The sequence below is a fragment of the Talpa europaea genome (assembly GCF_964194135.1).
Source record: "Talpa europaea genome assembly, chromosome: 11".
In the NCBI taxonomy this organism is placed as follows: domain Eukaryota; kingdom Metazoa; phylum Chordata; class Mammalia; order Eulipotyphla; family Talpidae; genus Talpa; species Talpa europaea.
The window spans coordinates 11,432,377-11,448,197 of record NC_140078.1 but is presented as its reverse complement, the minus strand read 5'-3'; the positions used below and the strand labels follow the sequence as shown (position 1 = coordinate 11,448,197).

The window sequence follows — 15,821 nt, the reverse complement described above, 5'->3', positions numbered from 1 at the left end:
ACTTGGCCACTCTGGTCCAAATTTTGTATGGCAATTGAACCCTCACCATAGAACTGTTTTTGAAGACTCTTAAGTGACAGCTAGTTAAACCTTTGAAACGTGTCTGACTCATGATAAGTATTTAAAGTATACACCAGGGCTCCTGTTCCCTCTTTGGTTGTCATTTCCTCTCCTGTGTTTATTCCCCTTGCATTCAGTTTGGATCCTTCTTACTCTGCAGACATACCTGACGCACCTGTGATTTTCATAACTTCTGAATCTGGTTCCCTATTATTATTCCTCTATCATCCATCACTTCACCAAATGACTTGTCATCGCCTTGTATTTTCTGCTTTCCAGTCTGATGTGAGCCAAATGTTCCTCTTCTGTGTAAACTCTTTGGGGTTTAGAAATCTTCATCCCAGGAGAATGAAAATTCCTTCTGTCATATTCTAATCTGCACTGTTCAGATGGAGTCACTGTTTGAAATGAACAATCCTGGAAACATTCTGCGGGTTTCATCTCTGAGACTTGAGGATTTCGCGGCATATTCCATGAGTGCAAACTACGGATTGACAAAACTGATCCATTGGGAAAGGATGGATTTTTAATATGCTTACCCTCTATAAAACATGTCAAGTGATTTTATTTTCAGGAAATCAAAATTCTGAAGTCAGAGACCTAGGACTTCATTCCTTAAGAATCAAAGATGTCATTACCTGATCATGTCACAGATGGGAAGATGGTGTCCAGGATAACAACACCCCCAAACATCGAAAAGATCGTGAAACATGATTCCAATAAACTTGCTGGAACCTCAGGTAAGTCCAGAGCCACAGGGAGAATCTCCGCTCTTCCTCCATAGAGGCCCAGCGAGACAGAAGCGGGTCTAAGAAGGGAACAAACTCTGGTGCCTATTCAGGCCCATTCATCAAGGCCCCAATTTCCTTATACTCAGACACCTCTCTGTCTGTGGCACAGCTCTCTATTTCTCTCCTTCTAACCAGATGCAAAATCTTAGAATTCCCCCAAGTAATCTTCATTACAGACATTCAAAGAAGACATTCTATATAGAAAATAAGACCTAAATTTGTTTTTGAAAGAATGATTGAAGAAAACTGTACATATGTTCAAAATCCCTCTCATTTGCACTTCACTAACAAATCCTAAACTCCAAGGGTATCACTTTTTAAGGAAATAATTTAAATGCAAAAATATTACAAAGAGAAGTGTAATTAACACCTATGTTCTTCTCTATCAGGAATTATCAACTACTCTTAACAAATTTTCTTAAAGCATGTCCCCCTTTCACATGAAATAGGATATTACCAGATAAAACCAAAATGTCCTTTATCTACCAACGCAAGCTGATGAAATGAACTCTATACCTTGTCCTTTTTCTACCATGTTCTTTCTCTACCATTCAGTTCCATTTCTGTCCATACCTTGTCTAAGAGGCGAGGCCTCCCATTCTCCTTTTTATACCAAGATAAACATACACAGTTCGACTTTAAGTATATATGCTCTTGTTATAGGCACTAAAATGGTTCTCATTTCTTCCCACAGAAAAGGATGTGATCTTGCAGATGCTGCATTTGGTTCATGAACCACAGAGCTTAATGTTTGCAAATATTCCTGAATGGATACTCATGCTTTTAGCACAAGGCCTTATAAGAGCAGTGGCAAAGCAAAAATTGGGCTGCTTCTATGTTTGAGCAGGATTCTGCCAATATCGAAAATGTCACTAGTGACTGTTCACCCCACTAGGGCACCAAGGGGTCAGAAAAGGCCAGGCCAAGATCCACCACTTGTGCTTCTGCTTCGGTGGTTACCTCACCAGCATTACATCCTGTTCCTCTGGATCAAAGTTTGGGTGCAAGCACACGATCTCTGCTAGATGAACTGTAACCCATCTGAAACTATGCCACTGGTGTCAGAAGTGGGACAGACATGAAGAGCTCATTGTCACAGTCAGATTTTAGTCAGAGATCTGAATGCCAATGTGGGGAACCATGAGCAAAACAACACAAGAATTTTACTGAGAACAGCGGCTTCAAGTGGACTGATCCTCTCTGCCCCTCTGCCTTTAACCAGTTGGACTTGACACAAAGTAAAAGATGGTTGAGCTGATGAGATGAACTCAAGGTATAATCACTAGAGTGTTCCACATGAGTCAAAATAGTGATTAGGACTAAAGATTTCAAAAGGGAATTGAACATACACCTCCCTCCAAAGAAAAAAAAAATAAATGCCTGAGGTTTGAACACAAAATACTATGGGTCACAAACGGATGCCCCCAAATTAGACATCTGGGATGCTGGCGATTGGGTTCCAGGTGGAATGGGGAGACAGCAACTTTCCAGGGGTAAATGACAGTTGCTGAAGTAAGAGAAAATGAGAATGAAGCTGAGAAAAGCTTCAATGCTTGCTAAGCCAACTCTCAAGTAAAAGCAATAACAATATGCTTTTGCAAATAGTGAATTTAGATGCATGCATCATGTTTTACATGTGGGAAGAGGTAAAGACAATACAATAAGAAAGTTCTGCTTCATCAGCCTTTACTAAAAAGTGCCAGCAAGGAGAGCGATCCCAAGTTAAACTAAGAAATTCTGTTTTTAAATATGTGTACATCTTTAACAGACAATGGTGACCTTGGAACTCCGAGATTTGTTCAGGTTAATTGCACTCTTCCATCAAAAATGATGTTCAAAGGGCCATGTCCCAGAAATAATTTTCTACTTGGAACACAAATCCTCTGAGCAGAAAATTTAAAAGGCTTAATTGGGATGGAAAATTTGCATTGATAAGTATACAAAAAAAAAAAAAGTTTTTTGACTGTTTGAAGCAAGAGTACATTCAGTTAAGGTGTTTGCATGTTAGAGCTGAGCATCTCAGTAGTTGAAAAGTTTCCTCTTCTAGGAGCTTCCACAGTTCTTCTGCAAACCTAATTTGAATGGCCGCAAGGCAGAACAACTTAGAGACTTGGCCTTGCTTTATATAGAGAATGTTACTTAGAGAAAGATAACCAGCTGAACTGGAGCCAGCTGAGATACAGTGAAGGACTGATAATGACCCCCCACCTTCAAAAACAACTGATCATTTCTCCCACTCCATACCCAGTTTGAGACAAGTTAGAATCTTGGCTTAAAGTCTTGCTTTCTGAAGTTTCTGGGCCAAAAAACCTGCTCCTCCCACTCCAATACATGCATTTGCTATAACAAAAGGTGAAAAAATAATACGAAAGGTGAAGAGATAGTTAAAGAAAATATTTGGCAGAAGACTCACTGAATAAAAGGAAAAAACAGTTAAAGCTTCAGGAGCTTTGGCTCTGGAAACAGGAGAGGGACTAGACACGAATAGCTTGGAACACCCACAAAGGTGGGTGCCCCTGGGCAGGTTCACAGAACCACAAGCAGCCACCCTCAGTAGGTGCCCAAGAAAAGTACAACCCTCCTCCCTCACACCAGGAGGGGCTCCTGGCACCCAACCTTGCACAGCCTGACTCAGCAAGACTGAGGGTGACAACTAGTGATGGGAAACTGCTCAACTAGCCGCGACCCCGAAGGTAGAGGCCAGACAGACACTCCTCCAGGGCAAGTGAGGGCAGGCTCATGGTGTCTTGACTTCCCCCTTCTCCAGAGTAGAAGTGATGAGTCAAAAAGGGCCTGGGTAGAGACCAGCATAAACCTGTGACCCTCCTCCCTAACACAGATACTGCCAAGACAAGCACAATGTGATACCTGCAACCTTCCCCATGAAAACAAGTAAATTCCTGGTGAGTGTCCCCAGGGAGTACAATGTCCAGTCGGTCATGGATGCAGAAAAAACCATCCTTTGCTGGAGAAGCTCGTGTGCCCCAACCACAGTTTCCTGCAGCTGCATTTCTTCTGTGGTGACTGTACTATTGCCACCGCAACTGAAACTGAGCATGCAGGAGGGACAGGCTTTAATCCAGATAATAACTTATGCACTTATATGCATGTCCATATGTCCATAGCTATAACTTAAGTCTTAAATATGTCCATAGCTATAACTTAAGTCTCTATTAGTTTTATGGGACAATTTTTAAAAAGCTCTGGAAATGGATCAAAAGGTCTAAAATAAGTAATGAATTTAAAATTGGGATATAGAAATGTAATTAAAAAAAGATTAAATTTTGGCTAAGTCATGTGATAGTCTTCCTCTGTTGATGTTGCTTATAAATTGGTTCTTGTGGAACATAGAAACCCATGTGAGGGTTTTATAGTCATGGAAACATTAGCGCACTTTCAACATTTAGGGTAACATTAGAAAAGTTTGCTGATGGATCTTCATATTAACTCATTTTCGCTGTCTGACATTCCTGATTATCTTTTTAAAGAATTGGATTGCATCAATTCTGAGACAATAAATCTCTCTATTCAAATACCTTTACAGAATAAAAGCTTGACACTGGCGTCCACAATAATAAAAAGATTGAAAGATTTGAACACACTGTAGAAGTCATATCTGCATTCTTCTCCAAGATACAGGGTTTCCTAGATGTATATATTGCTGTGCTCCCTGCAGGAGGCAGCTCCAGAAATGATCCCCAATGCCTCTCTCCATTCGCTGGTATCCACATGCCCATGTGACTCCATCCCTCTTGGACTAGACAGAGTGACTCCTTCTGACAAATGGCAAAAGTGACAAGAGGTCACCTCCAAAATTAGCTTACAAAAGACAGACTTCTGTCCTCCTCAATGCATTCCCCTAGGAAGCCAGCTGTCATGCAGTGATAGAGGGGCACCAGCGGGCAGGGGCCCCTGAAGTAGAGCCCACAGCTCCTGAGGTCCTCAAGCCCACGCTGGTCAGCAACTCCATTCTCCCAACAACCATGAAGCAAGTTTGGGAGTTGATTCTTCCTCCTTCAAGGTAAGTTCACTGTGGCCCCAGCCAACACCTTGGTTGCACCTGAGAGAGATCCAAAACAAGAGAACCCCAGCGGGCCACCCGGGCATCCTGACCCGAAGAAATGGTGCAATAAAGCCAGCAAAGTTGGGGAGATCACTCATTCCATACAAAAAAAAAATGACTAACTTAGCTCCCTAGTAAGAAAGCTGGTGCCCAAGAAACATTGGCAGGAGACAGTCAACTGACCCAGGCCCTTACGGACCAAGTGCAAGATGCTTAGGGGGAAAGAAAGGTGATACAGACTTATAAGTTATCCTCTAATAAGACAATGTGACCAAATCGTTTTTAATGACATTAATAAAGTTGCATGCTCAAATCAACTTTTAAAAAATTGAAGAGAAACGCCTGCTGTCTACATCAGCTTCCTCTCCCATCCCTATCATGGCCAGCAGACCCCGTGTGATTCTGTTCCCCTAACGCATTCAAATCAAACACCATGGTATGCATCATGGACTCTGATGCCTCCCTGCAAAGGGATCAGGGCTCTTTAAAAAAATAACTGACGACAGGTTTTGAACAGCAAGGCCTGAGGTGAGCTGAAGATCCTGTTGGCACAGAATCATGAGGATGCTCACAAAGTGTCTGAGAGCAGAGGCTCTGAGATATCTGGTCTGAAGAGTTCCCACTACCCAATCTGTGATCATTTCAGCAGCCAAAAATAAGCCCTAATGATAGTTGATTAGAGCAAGTCCAGATCATCCAAGGCCACTCATTCATGATAATCAAACATTAAAAGCTCTAGAATGTTCTCCTTGTTGACATGAATCCATTCATTCATGCTTGGTTCCCAAAAGACAAATGCAGCACCATCCTTACGGGGCGAATATGTCACCAGCCATGAGTCCCAGCAAGGCCAAGGAAGTGAGTTGTGATCCAGTTCTGGAACCACTGGGGCAAAAGGAGAGCACTGCAAAGTCAGGGAGCCTTGAGAGGAAACAGTCTCCAGGGTGCTAGGACACAAGAGACCCGGGTCCCGGAGGAGGACAAAGCCTCAGGATGCTACGAAAGTCTGAGGTTCACAGACCCCTTTATGATCAGCACATGGACTGGCAGGGCAAAGCTCTTGGGGTGCAGGTTTGGAGCTGTTTTCTCCCCTCTGTTTAAGCTGCTGAAAACTAAGGGGCCGAAATACCTGGCATCTGCTCCTGAGCTGAGAGCATTTTCTCTTCTGTTACATTTTTACCCTTGGCTTAAAGAGAAAAAGAGTGAATGAATGGGCTCTCCTCTGCCCCCACCAAGCCATGCCTTACCAAAACACTGCAGGTATGAGATAGTCACACCTGCAGCTTTCACAGACGAGGCCAAATTAGCACTCGGAAAGGCTGTTCACTACTCAGCAATGAATGAAGCCCCCTAACTCAGATCCTTATCAAAATGTTAAAGTCTTATACTTTTTGATTGTTGCCAAACTTAGGAGGGTAGAAGGAATGTTAGATCCCTGGTTTCACTTATGGACTGAAGAACCTAAAAAAGCGGAGGGGATAGGAACAAGCAAAATTAACACCCTGCAAATAGCCAATGCCACAAAGCATTTTGGAAAGTGTCGAGAGATAAGGGGTAATCATGCATTTACCGGCTTTAGAAGCCAGCTTAGCAACTTAGAGAAGTTACCGCTGGCTCCTGCAGCAGGAGATGACCATGAACCCACTTTACAGATGCAGTAATAAAGTGAGCAGTGAATTTATCAAGGTCACTTCACGAGTACACTGAGGACCCAGCGCTTACACACACATCCAGATACACCACGGCCCATGTTCAAATAAAAATTTTAACTGTTGTATTCAATATCATTTCACCCACTGCAAGTGCATGATAGTATGATTTGTAGTAAGTTCTTAGTTACACAACCACCATCACCTTCCAGTTCTCAAATCTTTTTATCACTCTAACATTTTCTCTTGTGCCCACTCACTATAAATCCCTGCTCCCACACCCAGCCCCAAGCAACCACTGATCAGTTTTCAATCTCTACAGATGTTCCTCTTCTGGATAGTTCGCATAATATATAGTCTTGGCATCTGGCTTCCTTTGCTTAGCAAAATGTTTTTGGAGATGCGTCCATGTGGCAGCATATATCATAGTTCATTGCTTTTTATTGCAGGTAGCCCCCCACTGCATGGACTCACCAGCTGATGGACATCTAGGTCGTTTCCAGGTTGGGGTTACTATGAATAATGCTGCTGTGAACATTCATGCGTGTGTCTTAGTGTGGACATATGTTTTCATTTCTGTTGGGAAGTTTCCTAGAAGTGAGATGACTGGCTCCTAAGGCACATGTATGTTTAACTTTTTCCAGAAACTGCCAAGCTGCTTACCAAGAAGCCTTTGCCATTTTTCCTCCCTACAGCATCGAACAAAAATTTTGAGCTGAATAGTGTAGAAATTGGAAAGACCCATGTAGGGCCTGATTCCGGTGTGAAAAAAATTGTCTGTAACAATGTGGATCCCCTGCTCCCCGCCCCCACCCAAGTGTGAGGGTGGACCTGGCAGGGTCTCCAAGCAGCCCTGGCTGTATAAATACCTAGGAGGAGGTGACTGAAAGATTGCTGATATTTCAGGATAAAACAGGCCTATCGGCTACTGTTTCCCACTGACTCTGTACGCTTTCACCGCTCTGCCTTCTTGACACATTAATTCCCATTGCTCACAGCTGACTTCCCGTGGGAGGTCCCTCAGGATCCTGGTCCTCTTTTGTACCTGCAACTCTCATCAATAGCTAATCAATAGATGTCATCATCATGCTCATTTCCTCTCTTCCATGTAATAAAAGCAAATGCCACAGCCCATGACCCCCAACTGGCCACCCTGGTCCATCTGTCCCCTTACTCACATCCCTAAAAAATTCCTTGGCATTTTTCCTCCCCAAACCAATTTGCATCCATTTTCTAGGATTTCAGGAAATGCTCTAGCTGTTTCTTACTGTCTACATGGTGCTGCCTCCTGGCCCCAATTCTGTAATGTGCTTGCAAATGCTAGTCCATTGTTGGCCACGGTTTGTTTTCATTAATCTCATAGCTTCCTTGTTTATTGGAATGCCATGGCCCTCTATGTGTTTACATATTATTTGCTTGTTTACCAACTTGCACACAGCATCTTCCCCTCACTGCCCCACAGGAGCCTGGACTTGATTTCTAGGTTAGGTGAGCAATGCTCACAGAGCAGGATCTGAGTCCTGGGGCAAGGAAGACAGTACCGGGCAGGGAGGTAGGAAGGAAGGGAGAGAAGGTGCATCTAAACACTAGCCTGTGGTCGGGCAACCACCAGCTTTCTCTTTAGACAGTTCTCGTGCGGAAGGTAAAATGGGCTCAACCTGAACATTCTCTTCCTAACACTGAACAGTCAAAAGCTTTGGTGTCACCTGTTATCGATTTTCATTTTAAACCTCTTTTGAAAAGCAAATGCAGGGAATCAACCTCCCAAAAGGAAAAAGAGAAAAAAACAATAATAACCAAAAAAATGTTTAACCCAGCCATTCCAATTGTCAATTCATAGCTTAACATAAGGCCCATGTTCCCCTGGGCCAATATGGAGGCAAGGAACAGACGGCCCTCCTTTAGGAGAAGGCACTGCACCCACTCTGCGTGTCATCTCACTTCGTCTTCATAAAATCCAGCCAGGCAGCTGCAAGTATCCTCAGTTTGCAGATGAGAAGCTGGAGACCTGAGGAGGCAAATGACTTGCCCAAGCTGGTACAGCAGGATTCAAAGGGTGTACTTCGGACTCCAGAACTCCTAGGCTTTCCCCTACAACAGGCTGCCTTCAGACAACAACACTCTCAGGCCCCATCAGGGCTGCCAGGAGACTCTACCATCTCTTCATCATCATCAATAAATATTTATCAAGGGCCCACCGCCTACATGGCATTGCTCTTGTTTCCACAGCAACACGCTGTCAGAGTCACGGGAGCATCCCGTGCTTAGAAGAACGAAGCTGTAATGTCCTGTGATCATGGCTCTGAAAGGTGACAGTTATGCTACTACAGCGGACGGCGTCTCAGCTGGCAGCCTGGAGGCTGCAGGAGCTGTGCTGGGGATGAGCCTGAAGCAATGAAGTCGAGGGGAAAGGTAGTGGATTGTAAGCAAGAAGGTCTGCTTTCCCTATGAACGTGTCTGTGACTGTGTTGCTGAAACAGAATCCAAACCAGGTTTGCACATTAATTGTTCCTTTATTAGAGAACAAATCAAGCAATCCAGGACAGAGAGTAAAATTTGTTACTGTACCACTAATAGTTCCCCAGAGGTCCTGGCAATGATTATCAGTAAAATGGCTACATCACTAACAATTGGGGTTTCAAAACAGTCCCCTCGAAGATCCATTTTTGCTCTCAGGGTAGGATGCTGAAACCCAGAAGGACCTGGAGGAAGGGTCCCCCAAACCACTAATTTAACTATTTCTCTCTCGCCCCCTCCCCACCCAAATGTTTTGTCACACTCTTAACAGGCTGATTTTAAATGAGTTTTTATTATCTTTCCTGAGAAAAATCATTCTGGCTGATAAAACACATCCCAGAGTAAGGAAGAAGGAAATTGCCTTTTGATAACAAGCTTTCACCATTGACTTGTGGACACAGTGACCCCCATGTTCCAGCAAAAATATCACCCCAACTATATCTTGGATATCAGCTTAACCAGTTGAGTTGAAATTGTTTTCAAGAATGAGGATTTTCAGATTAAAAGGAGATAGAGAACACACCACTAAGTTTTAAAATGTATCAGTTCCGCAAACTTGCCAAAAGTTTTAAATAAGATACTTTAAAGGAAATCAAGCTACTGTCATAATTACACTAGATCTGGAATCCAACAATGTCTGCCTCCAGAAATTAAATAAGATCAGCCCTTTCAAAAAGTCAACATTTGCAGCCTTCCTGCACCTACAAATGGAGATACGCACAAGGAAACCTGGAAAAGTTCACCTCATTTAAATAAATGGTCCAGTAACCATGAAACCAAAAAGAACAGGGTAGATACAGTACACAGAAAATGCCCATTTTTTTTTTACAACGGAGCGAGGCTTACAATGCACCAAATCTCCAAAACAAGTGAATCCCCTCGTTTTAAGGCGTCCTTGGAACAAATGCAGTCACTTGCCAAGTACAAGCTACAGCAGATTTGCAGAAGCGTTTGGCTCAGGTAGAACCAAAAGAATTTCTTCCCAGACTGTACTCCAGGACTGCTTCTCCTTCCCAAGTGTTCCGAAGAGCAAACAAAGAAAAGGTGCTTGCTCCTCACACTTCTCTAAATGTTTTAACAAAAGGCTGCTGAATAAACACATTACTCATTTTAAAATTGAAAAGAAGTTCTATTCCTGAGATGAAAGCAACCAGATTTGCATTTTAACAGTTGTGGGCGGGCGCCACCTGGCGGGAGCATCCGGAACCGGCGGGCTGTCGTCACAGCATCCCAAGCCCCTGCGGTTTCCTAAAAGGGTTCGAGAGCCCTGGTGTCATCTTTTCAGAATGTCTTTGCCGTAGGAACGTGAGTGTGAGTACTATTAATGTGCACAGGGCGGCCAGAGGAGTGAACACTAAACAAGAATGCACGCCAACAGAACCATGCCCGGGGCCGCAGGACTGTCCCAAGCATCCTACCCTCCTCATTCTGCACAACCAGCGCGCACCCTCCAGAAAGTGCACCCTCTTTAGAATGGCCCAGCGGCCGATCTCTTCTCTCCAGCCGTCTAATCCAACCTTCCAGCGCCGCACCCCTCAAGAGTGTCCTAGTGCCTAACTTGCCAGCCGCGCAAACAAGCTGCCCCTTTCACAGGATCCTATATTCGGGTCCCACGTCAGTGCGGAGCAAGGGAGAGCCCAGTGCATCTCCAAGAGAATGTCCCTCCGGAGTTCTCAACCTCAGATTGAGGAGGTGATTAAGGAGGTGACACTCCCGCACCCCAGGTTTACAGGTCTCTCTCTCTCTCTCTCTCTCTCTCTCTCAATATCTGGGCACTCCTGTTACTCAGCAATTCAAACGAGCTTCTTCCTCACTCCACTTGCTCAGCTCAGTGTGTCCCTGTGATCCGCTCAGCGTGGTTGCACCAAAGCAGCCGCTGCTAAGAAACTTCAAGGTGATGTTGAACTTGGGCGCCTACCTGCACGCGCCTCCCGCCCCTCTGTCCTGCCCCCACCGCCTGGTCTTTCGGGGCCTGCGGTGGGGGTGGGCGACGCGTAAAAACCAGCTCGTGGCGGCCTCCCGAGCAGGCCCACGTCCCACGAGGGGCCTAGCAGGGCCGCGCGTCCCCACCCGGGGGAACTGCCTCTGCTCACCTCCTGGCCGGGGTCAACCCCGCAGAGGAGTCCCCCAAACTTTTCAGAAGCTGACACTCTCCGGGACAAAGTCACTCCACTAAAAGGGCCTTACCAAGGGGTGCCTATTTTACTCCGGATGAGGCCACGGGGTGGGGAGTAGGTATTGCTGCGTCGTCGGCAACACAGACACCCCCGGTGCCCTCGGCGGCTCGCCCGGGGCGCAGCGTGGGGCCGCCGCGCGTTCAGCGCGAGTCTGGGGCTCCCCGCACCCCCCGGGTGCAGAGACTCGCCGCCCCCCGGGCGGCCCCGGGCCTGCGGCGCCCGGTGCTCCCCACGAAAAGCGCGCGCTCCCCACGAAGCGGCCGGGGAGCGATCACCCCACCCCGGCGTCGCCGCCGCTCCGCTCCTCGTCTCGCCGCCCCAAACACTCAAGTGACAGATTCCGACAAGTGGGAGGCAGCGAGTGGAGCCGCTCGCAGCCGCCGCGGAAAGTTACTCCAGCCCGGGGCCGGCAGCAAAGTGAAGTGGCCAACTTCGCCAAACGCGGGCTGCGGGCGGGCGCCGGGGCCGGGCGCGCGGGCCGGGGCGCGCGGGGACGCGGCTCCCCAAGCCTGGAGGCCGGACCCGCGCTCCAGCCGCCGGGCCCCGCGCCCCCGCCGGGCCGCGCAACTTTCTGTCCGCGGGCCCCGCAGCGGGCGCGGGGCGCCCCGGGAGGGAGCGGGGGGCCGGCGGGCGCACTCACCTGCGGCGCTCTGCGCGCGGGCGCCGGGCAGCGGCGGCAGCTGCAGCCGCAGGAGCAGGCAGAGGGCGAGCGCGGCGAGGCTCGCCATCCGGGCGGCGGCGGGCGGCTCAGCCCCTTCCCGCGGGGCCCGGGGCCGGGACTCGGGCGGGCGCGGGGCGGCCCCGCATCGCCGGCGCGACCGCAGGCTGTGCGCGCCGCTGGGCGCCCCGGCTGGCTCGGCTGGGCTCCCAGAGCCGGCGCCGCTGCGCTCGGAGCCGAGGCGCGGCGCGAACTGAGGCGGGAGGCTGGGCGGGGGCGGGACGCGGGGGGCGGGGGGCGGTGTCCCCCGAGTCCTAACGCCGCCGCCGCCGTCGCCCGCGCCCGCCCGGGCGCTCCGCCTCGGCCGCGCACACACCCCCGCGCGCACGCCCGCGCCCCGCACCCGCCCGCGCCCGGCCCCGCGGGCTCCCCCGCGCCCCCTCTCCGGGGCCGGCCGGCTCGGGGCCGCTCGCGCCCTCGCGCGCCGGCACCCCGCACCCCTGCGCCCGCGCCCGCGCGCCCCGCGGGGTCCTCGGCTCCTCGCCCCGCGCCGCGCCACGCAGCCAGACATCGTCTGCCCGGCTGGGGCGCAGGTACCGGGGGCGGCGGGGGGCGGGCAACGGGAGCAGCCGCTGGAACTCGGGAGTGGAGAACAGGTGAACGGGGAGGGCCGGGAGGGGGCAGCGGGGGAGGGCGCAGCCTTCGCAACTCGGGACCGGGGTCCCGGGGAATTGGGGGGGGAGGGGCAGCTGTCAGGCTGGGGCAGACCTCGGAGGGCGATGGTCACTGCAAGCCCCAGGATGGGAATTTCATTTAGAAGTGGACACCCCCGCGTAGCGCGCGCGCGCACACACACACACACACACACACACACACTCACACACACACACACACACACACACTTCTGGGCGCGATGCTGCCTGCAGTGCGATCTCCCTCACCCCACCCCACCCCCAGCCGCTCAGGGCCCCTCTTACTCAGCCACATCCCTCCCTGGCGCCACCCCACGTGCCCACTGGGCAGGAGGCGTCCCCCTTCTCTGCCGAGGCCTCCCACACCTTCCCTTTCTTGGGAGGCAGAAACACCACTTAGCGTTTTCCTTTTTCTTCCCGGTCTGAACAAAGACCTGGTTGGGGCTGAAAGCTAAAACAGCAGCTCAGACTCCTGTCTGTCCCCTGAAGACAACTACAGGGACTCTGTCTTCTTGGAGGGGTGAGCACGCGGAGGAGAATGGGTGCCACTGGGTCCTGGCTGGGGGCCTAGGCTGTATAAGTTGGGGCACAGGGACAGCTGGGCAATGCCAGGGGTTCACTTTGTGAACCTGGGCAAAGCACTCCTGTTTCAGCACAGCCCCCTCATCCTTGTGGGGGTCCCCAGGATTGGCCTGGACAGACTATGGGGGAGTCCCATGAAAGTAGGGCATAGCTGAGGTTTCCAAAAGTTGGAGTCTCAGGATCTGGACTGAGTGATTATGGCAGAAAATGTGTGGCCTCGCCCCCATACCCAGGTTCCAGTATGGGACCCCTCCCCCAGCTGCCCCCACCTTGCATGTATAACCCTAGGCACATTCTTTCACCCTGCAAAAGGTGAAGGTCTCGAACCAGCCTGTGCCTCCCACACCTGCCCATCTGCCAGGGAAATTTCTAAGTCCTGCTTCCCAAGCCGCTGCCCAGGTCAGGGTCAGGGAACGAAGGCCTGGAAGTGGGACCTTCTACCAGCCACTCTGGAGATTTGTAAATATTCTCCTTACAGAGCCATGTGCCCTGATCTGCTGGCCTCCGGGGACAAAGAGGAATGGCTCTCGGGACACCTAGGACGGGAAGGTCCCTTCTGCTCACAGTCACGCTGCTGGCTGTTGCCCCCTCAAACCCCCACCCAAGGCCTGTGCTGAGCAGATGAATTGTTAGGGGGTCTCTAAGGAGAAGCCTGATCTCACAGGCCCATGACAGGTGACCCTGAGCATGGCTGATCCCTGGAGCCATGTCACTGGGTCACTGAGGAACTTGGTGTCACACTTGTGACCTGTCCCAGATCCCTTGGGCTCCTATTTAATCCCTCTCAAGCTTTCTGGAAAAAGTATAAAACAGCAGTTCTTACAGCACCTTCAAGAACAGGCCCTCCACACTCGAAACTCCCAGGTCTGGATGGGACCCAGAGAAGAGGCTCCATTTCAAAGGCCCCAAGGTGAACCACTACCTTCTATGCTTTCCCAGCGGCCTCCACACCAAACTGCCCCCACCACCCCCCAACTCAGACTCAGATATCCAGTCACATGCTTTTGTACCTGCAGTTCCCTCTGCCTGGAAGGCCCTTCCCTGCATGTCCTCCCTGGCCATCTCACACTGGTCTTTAAGATTTCTCAGAGGTCTTTCCTGCCCAGGGTCCCTTGCCAAGGCCTCCTGGGCTGGCTGCTGTGCCCTGTTGTCCACACGGTGAGGATGTCGTTCATCTCCCACTTGGTCTGTTTCACCAGCTGAATTCTCAGAGGTACCTGGGCACTTGGCATGGCTACTGGGTGATGGAAGCTTGAGGAAGAAATTTAGAGCTGGCTCAAGATGCCTCGCATGCCAGGCCTCCTCTGGACTGACCTCTCATGGGAGGGGCTCGAGAAGGGCTACACTCATCTTCCACTCTCCCTCACACATGGGGAGCCAGTGCTGATTAGCAAGAAGGGGCTGCCTCCCCCCACCATCCGCCTGGGTTACTGGGACACAGGACTGCATATCTGCCCCCCGGCTCAGGGCTGGGCCCAGGGTTAGAGCTGAAGCAAGGGGATGGGACCAGAGTGGGCCTTGTGAGGGGGCTGCCCTACAGCCCCTTTCAATTCTGCTCAACAAGGCACCCTCTTGTCCTTGGGGTGCCCTGAACACCACAGGGTCTTTGACAAGGCCTCTCTGGGCCTCAGTTTCCCCGTCCACACAGTGGCTTCCCTTTGAGCACAGACATGAAGGAATGTTCATTTTTGCTGCAGATTTTTCAATCCAGCACAGTTTATTTTTGTTGTTGTTTAAAGATTTATTTATTTTTTATTTATGCATACAAGAGCTGGAGTGTAGGCCAGGGTGAGAGGATTCACCAGAGACAGAGTGGGGATCAGAACAGGCAGCTCCACTGAAATACACTGCTGAGGGGAGCAGCAGGCTAGACAGGAGAGGTCTGCTGTGCCATTTGGGTCAGCTCCCTGGCTGGAGATCCAACTTGTGCAAGTGGCTGCCACAGCTGCAGCCAATAGCTTCATAGTGCTGAGACTTAACCCCTTGCACCACCAGGGAGGCCTCAATCCAGTGCAGTTTCAAGGGAAGCCTGAAACACGGGGCATCCTTGCAACAGGTGAGCTGGCTGCCTGCCACGTGCCAGGAGCATCAAGGCTGTGGGTTCACAATTGGACACTTGACATGGCCTTTGCTCTCAGGGAACTTAAAATTCAGTGGGGAAGACTAGACATAGACAAAGAAGAAAGGTAAAGCATCAGGAGGTGGCCTCCATCTCCCCAGTTCCCCTGCCAAGGATGAGCAGCCCCCTTGAAGGAGCAAAGCACCCTAGGGGCCAAGGTGCCTCACTTAGCTGAGGGGAGAGTCTGATGATAGAGCTTTTGGTTTATCCCCCTCTTACACAGGAGAAAACTGAGGCTCACAGAAGGCAAAGAGAGGCACCCACATTGCTGAAAATACCTGCTGTCTCCCTAGCCTGGAAGAAGTCTGGAGCAGACTGACCATCCGGGTCTAACACAGACCTCGAACCAGCAGCATCAGCATCACCTTGGGAACGTGTTGGCAATGCACATTCTCAGGCCCTGCCCTAGACCTGTGGCATCAGAAACGCTGGAGGTGGGGCCAGGAAGCAGGTGAAGCTGATGTACGCCCAAATGGAAGACGCCCACGGAGAAAATGCCAGCGAGTGAAGGCA

The 15,821-nt window shown here is 50.1% G+C and overlaps 1 protein-coding gene across 11 annotated transcripts in view; it reads right to left on the bottom strand.

Annotated features, from left to right (window-relative positions):
* The window catches only part of PTPRT (protein tyrosine phosphatase receptor type T), a gene marked incomplete at both ends in the record, with an annotated part of 916,214 nt that extends 904,229 nt beyond the window's left edge, over positions 1-11,985 (bottom strand). For all 11 annotated transcript variants that reach the window (XM_084248172.1, XM_084248169.1, XM_084248173.1 and 8 more), the window contains one exon: positions 11,898-11,985. In XM_084248172.1, the coding sequence (XP_084104298.1) occupies positions 11,898-11,985 (88 nt within the window). The remainder of the gene's footprint in view (positions 1-11,897) is intronic.
* Between the last annotated feature and the right edge of the window lie 3,836 nt (positions 11,986-15,821).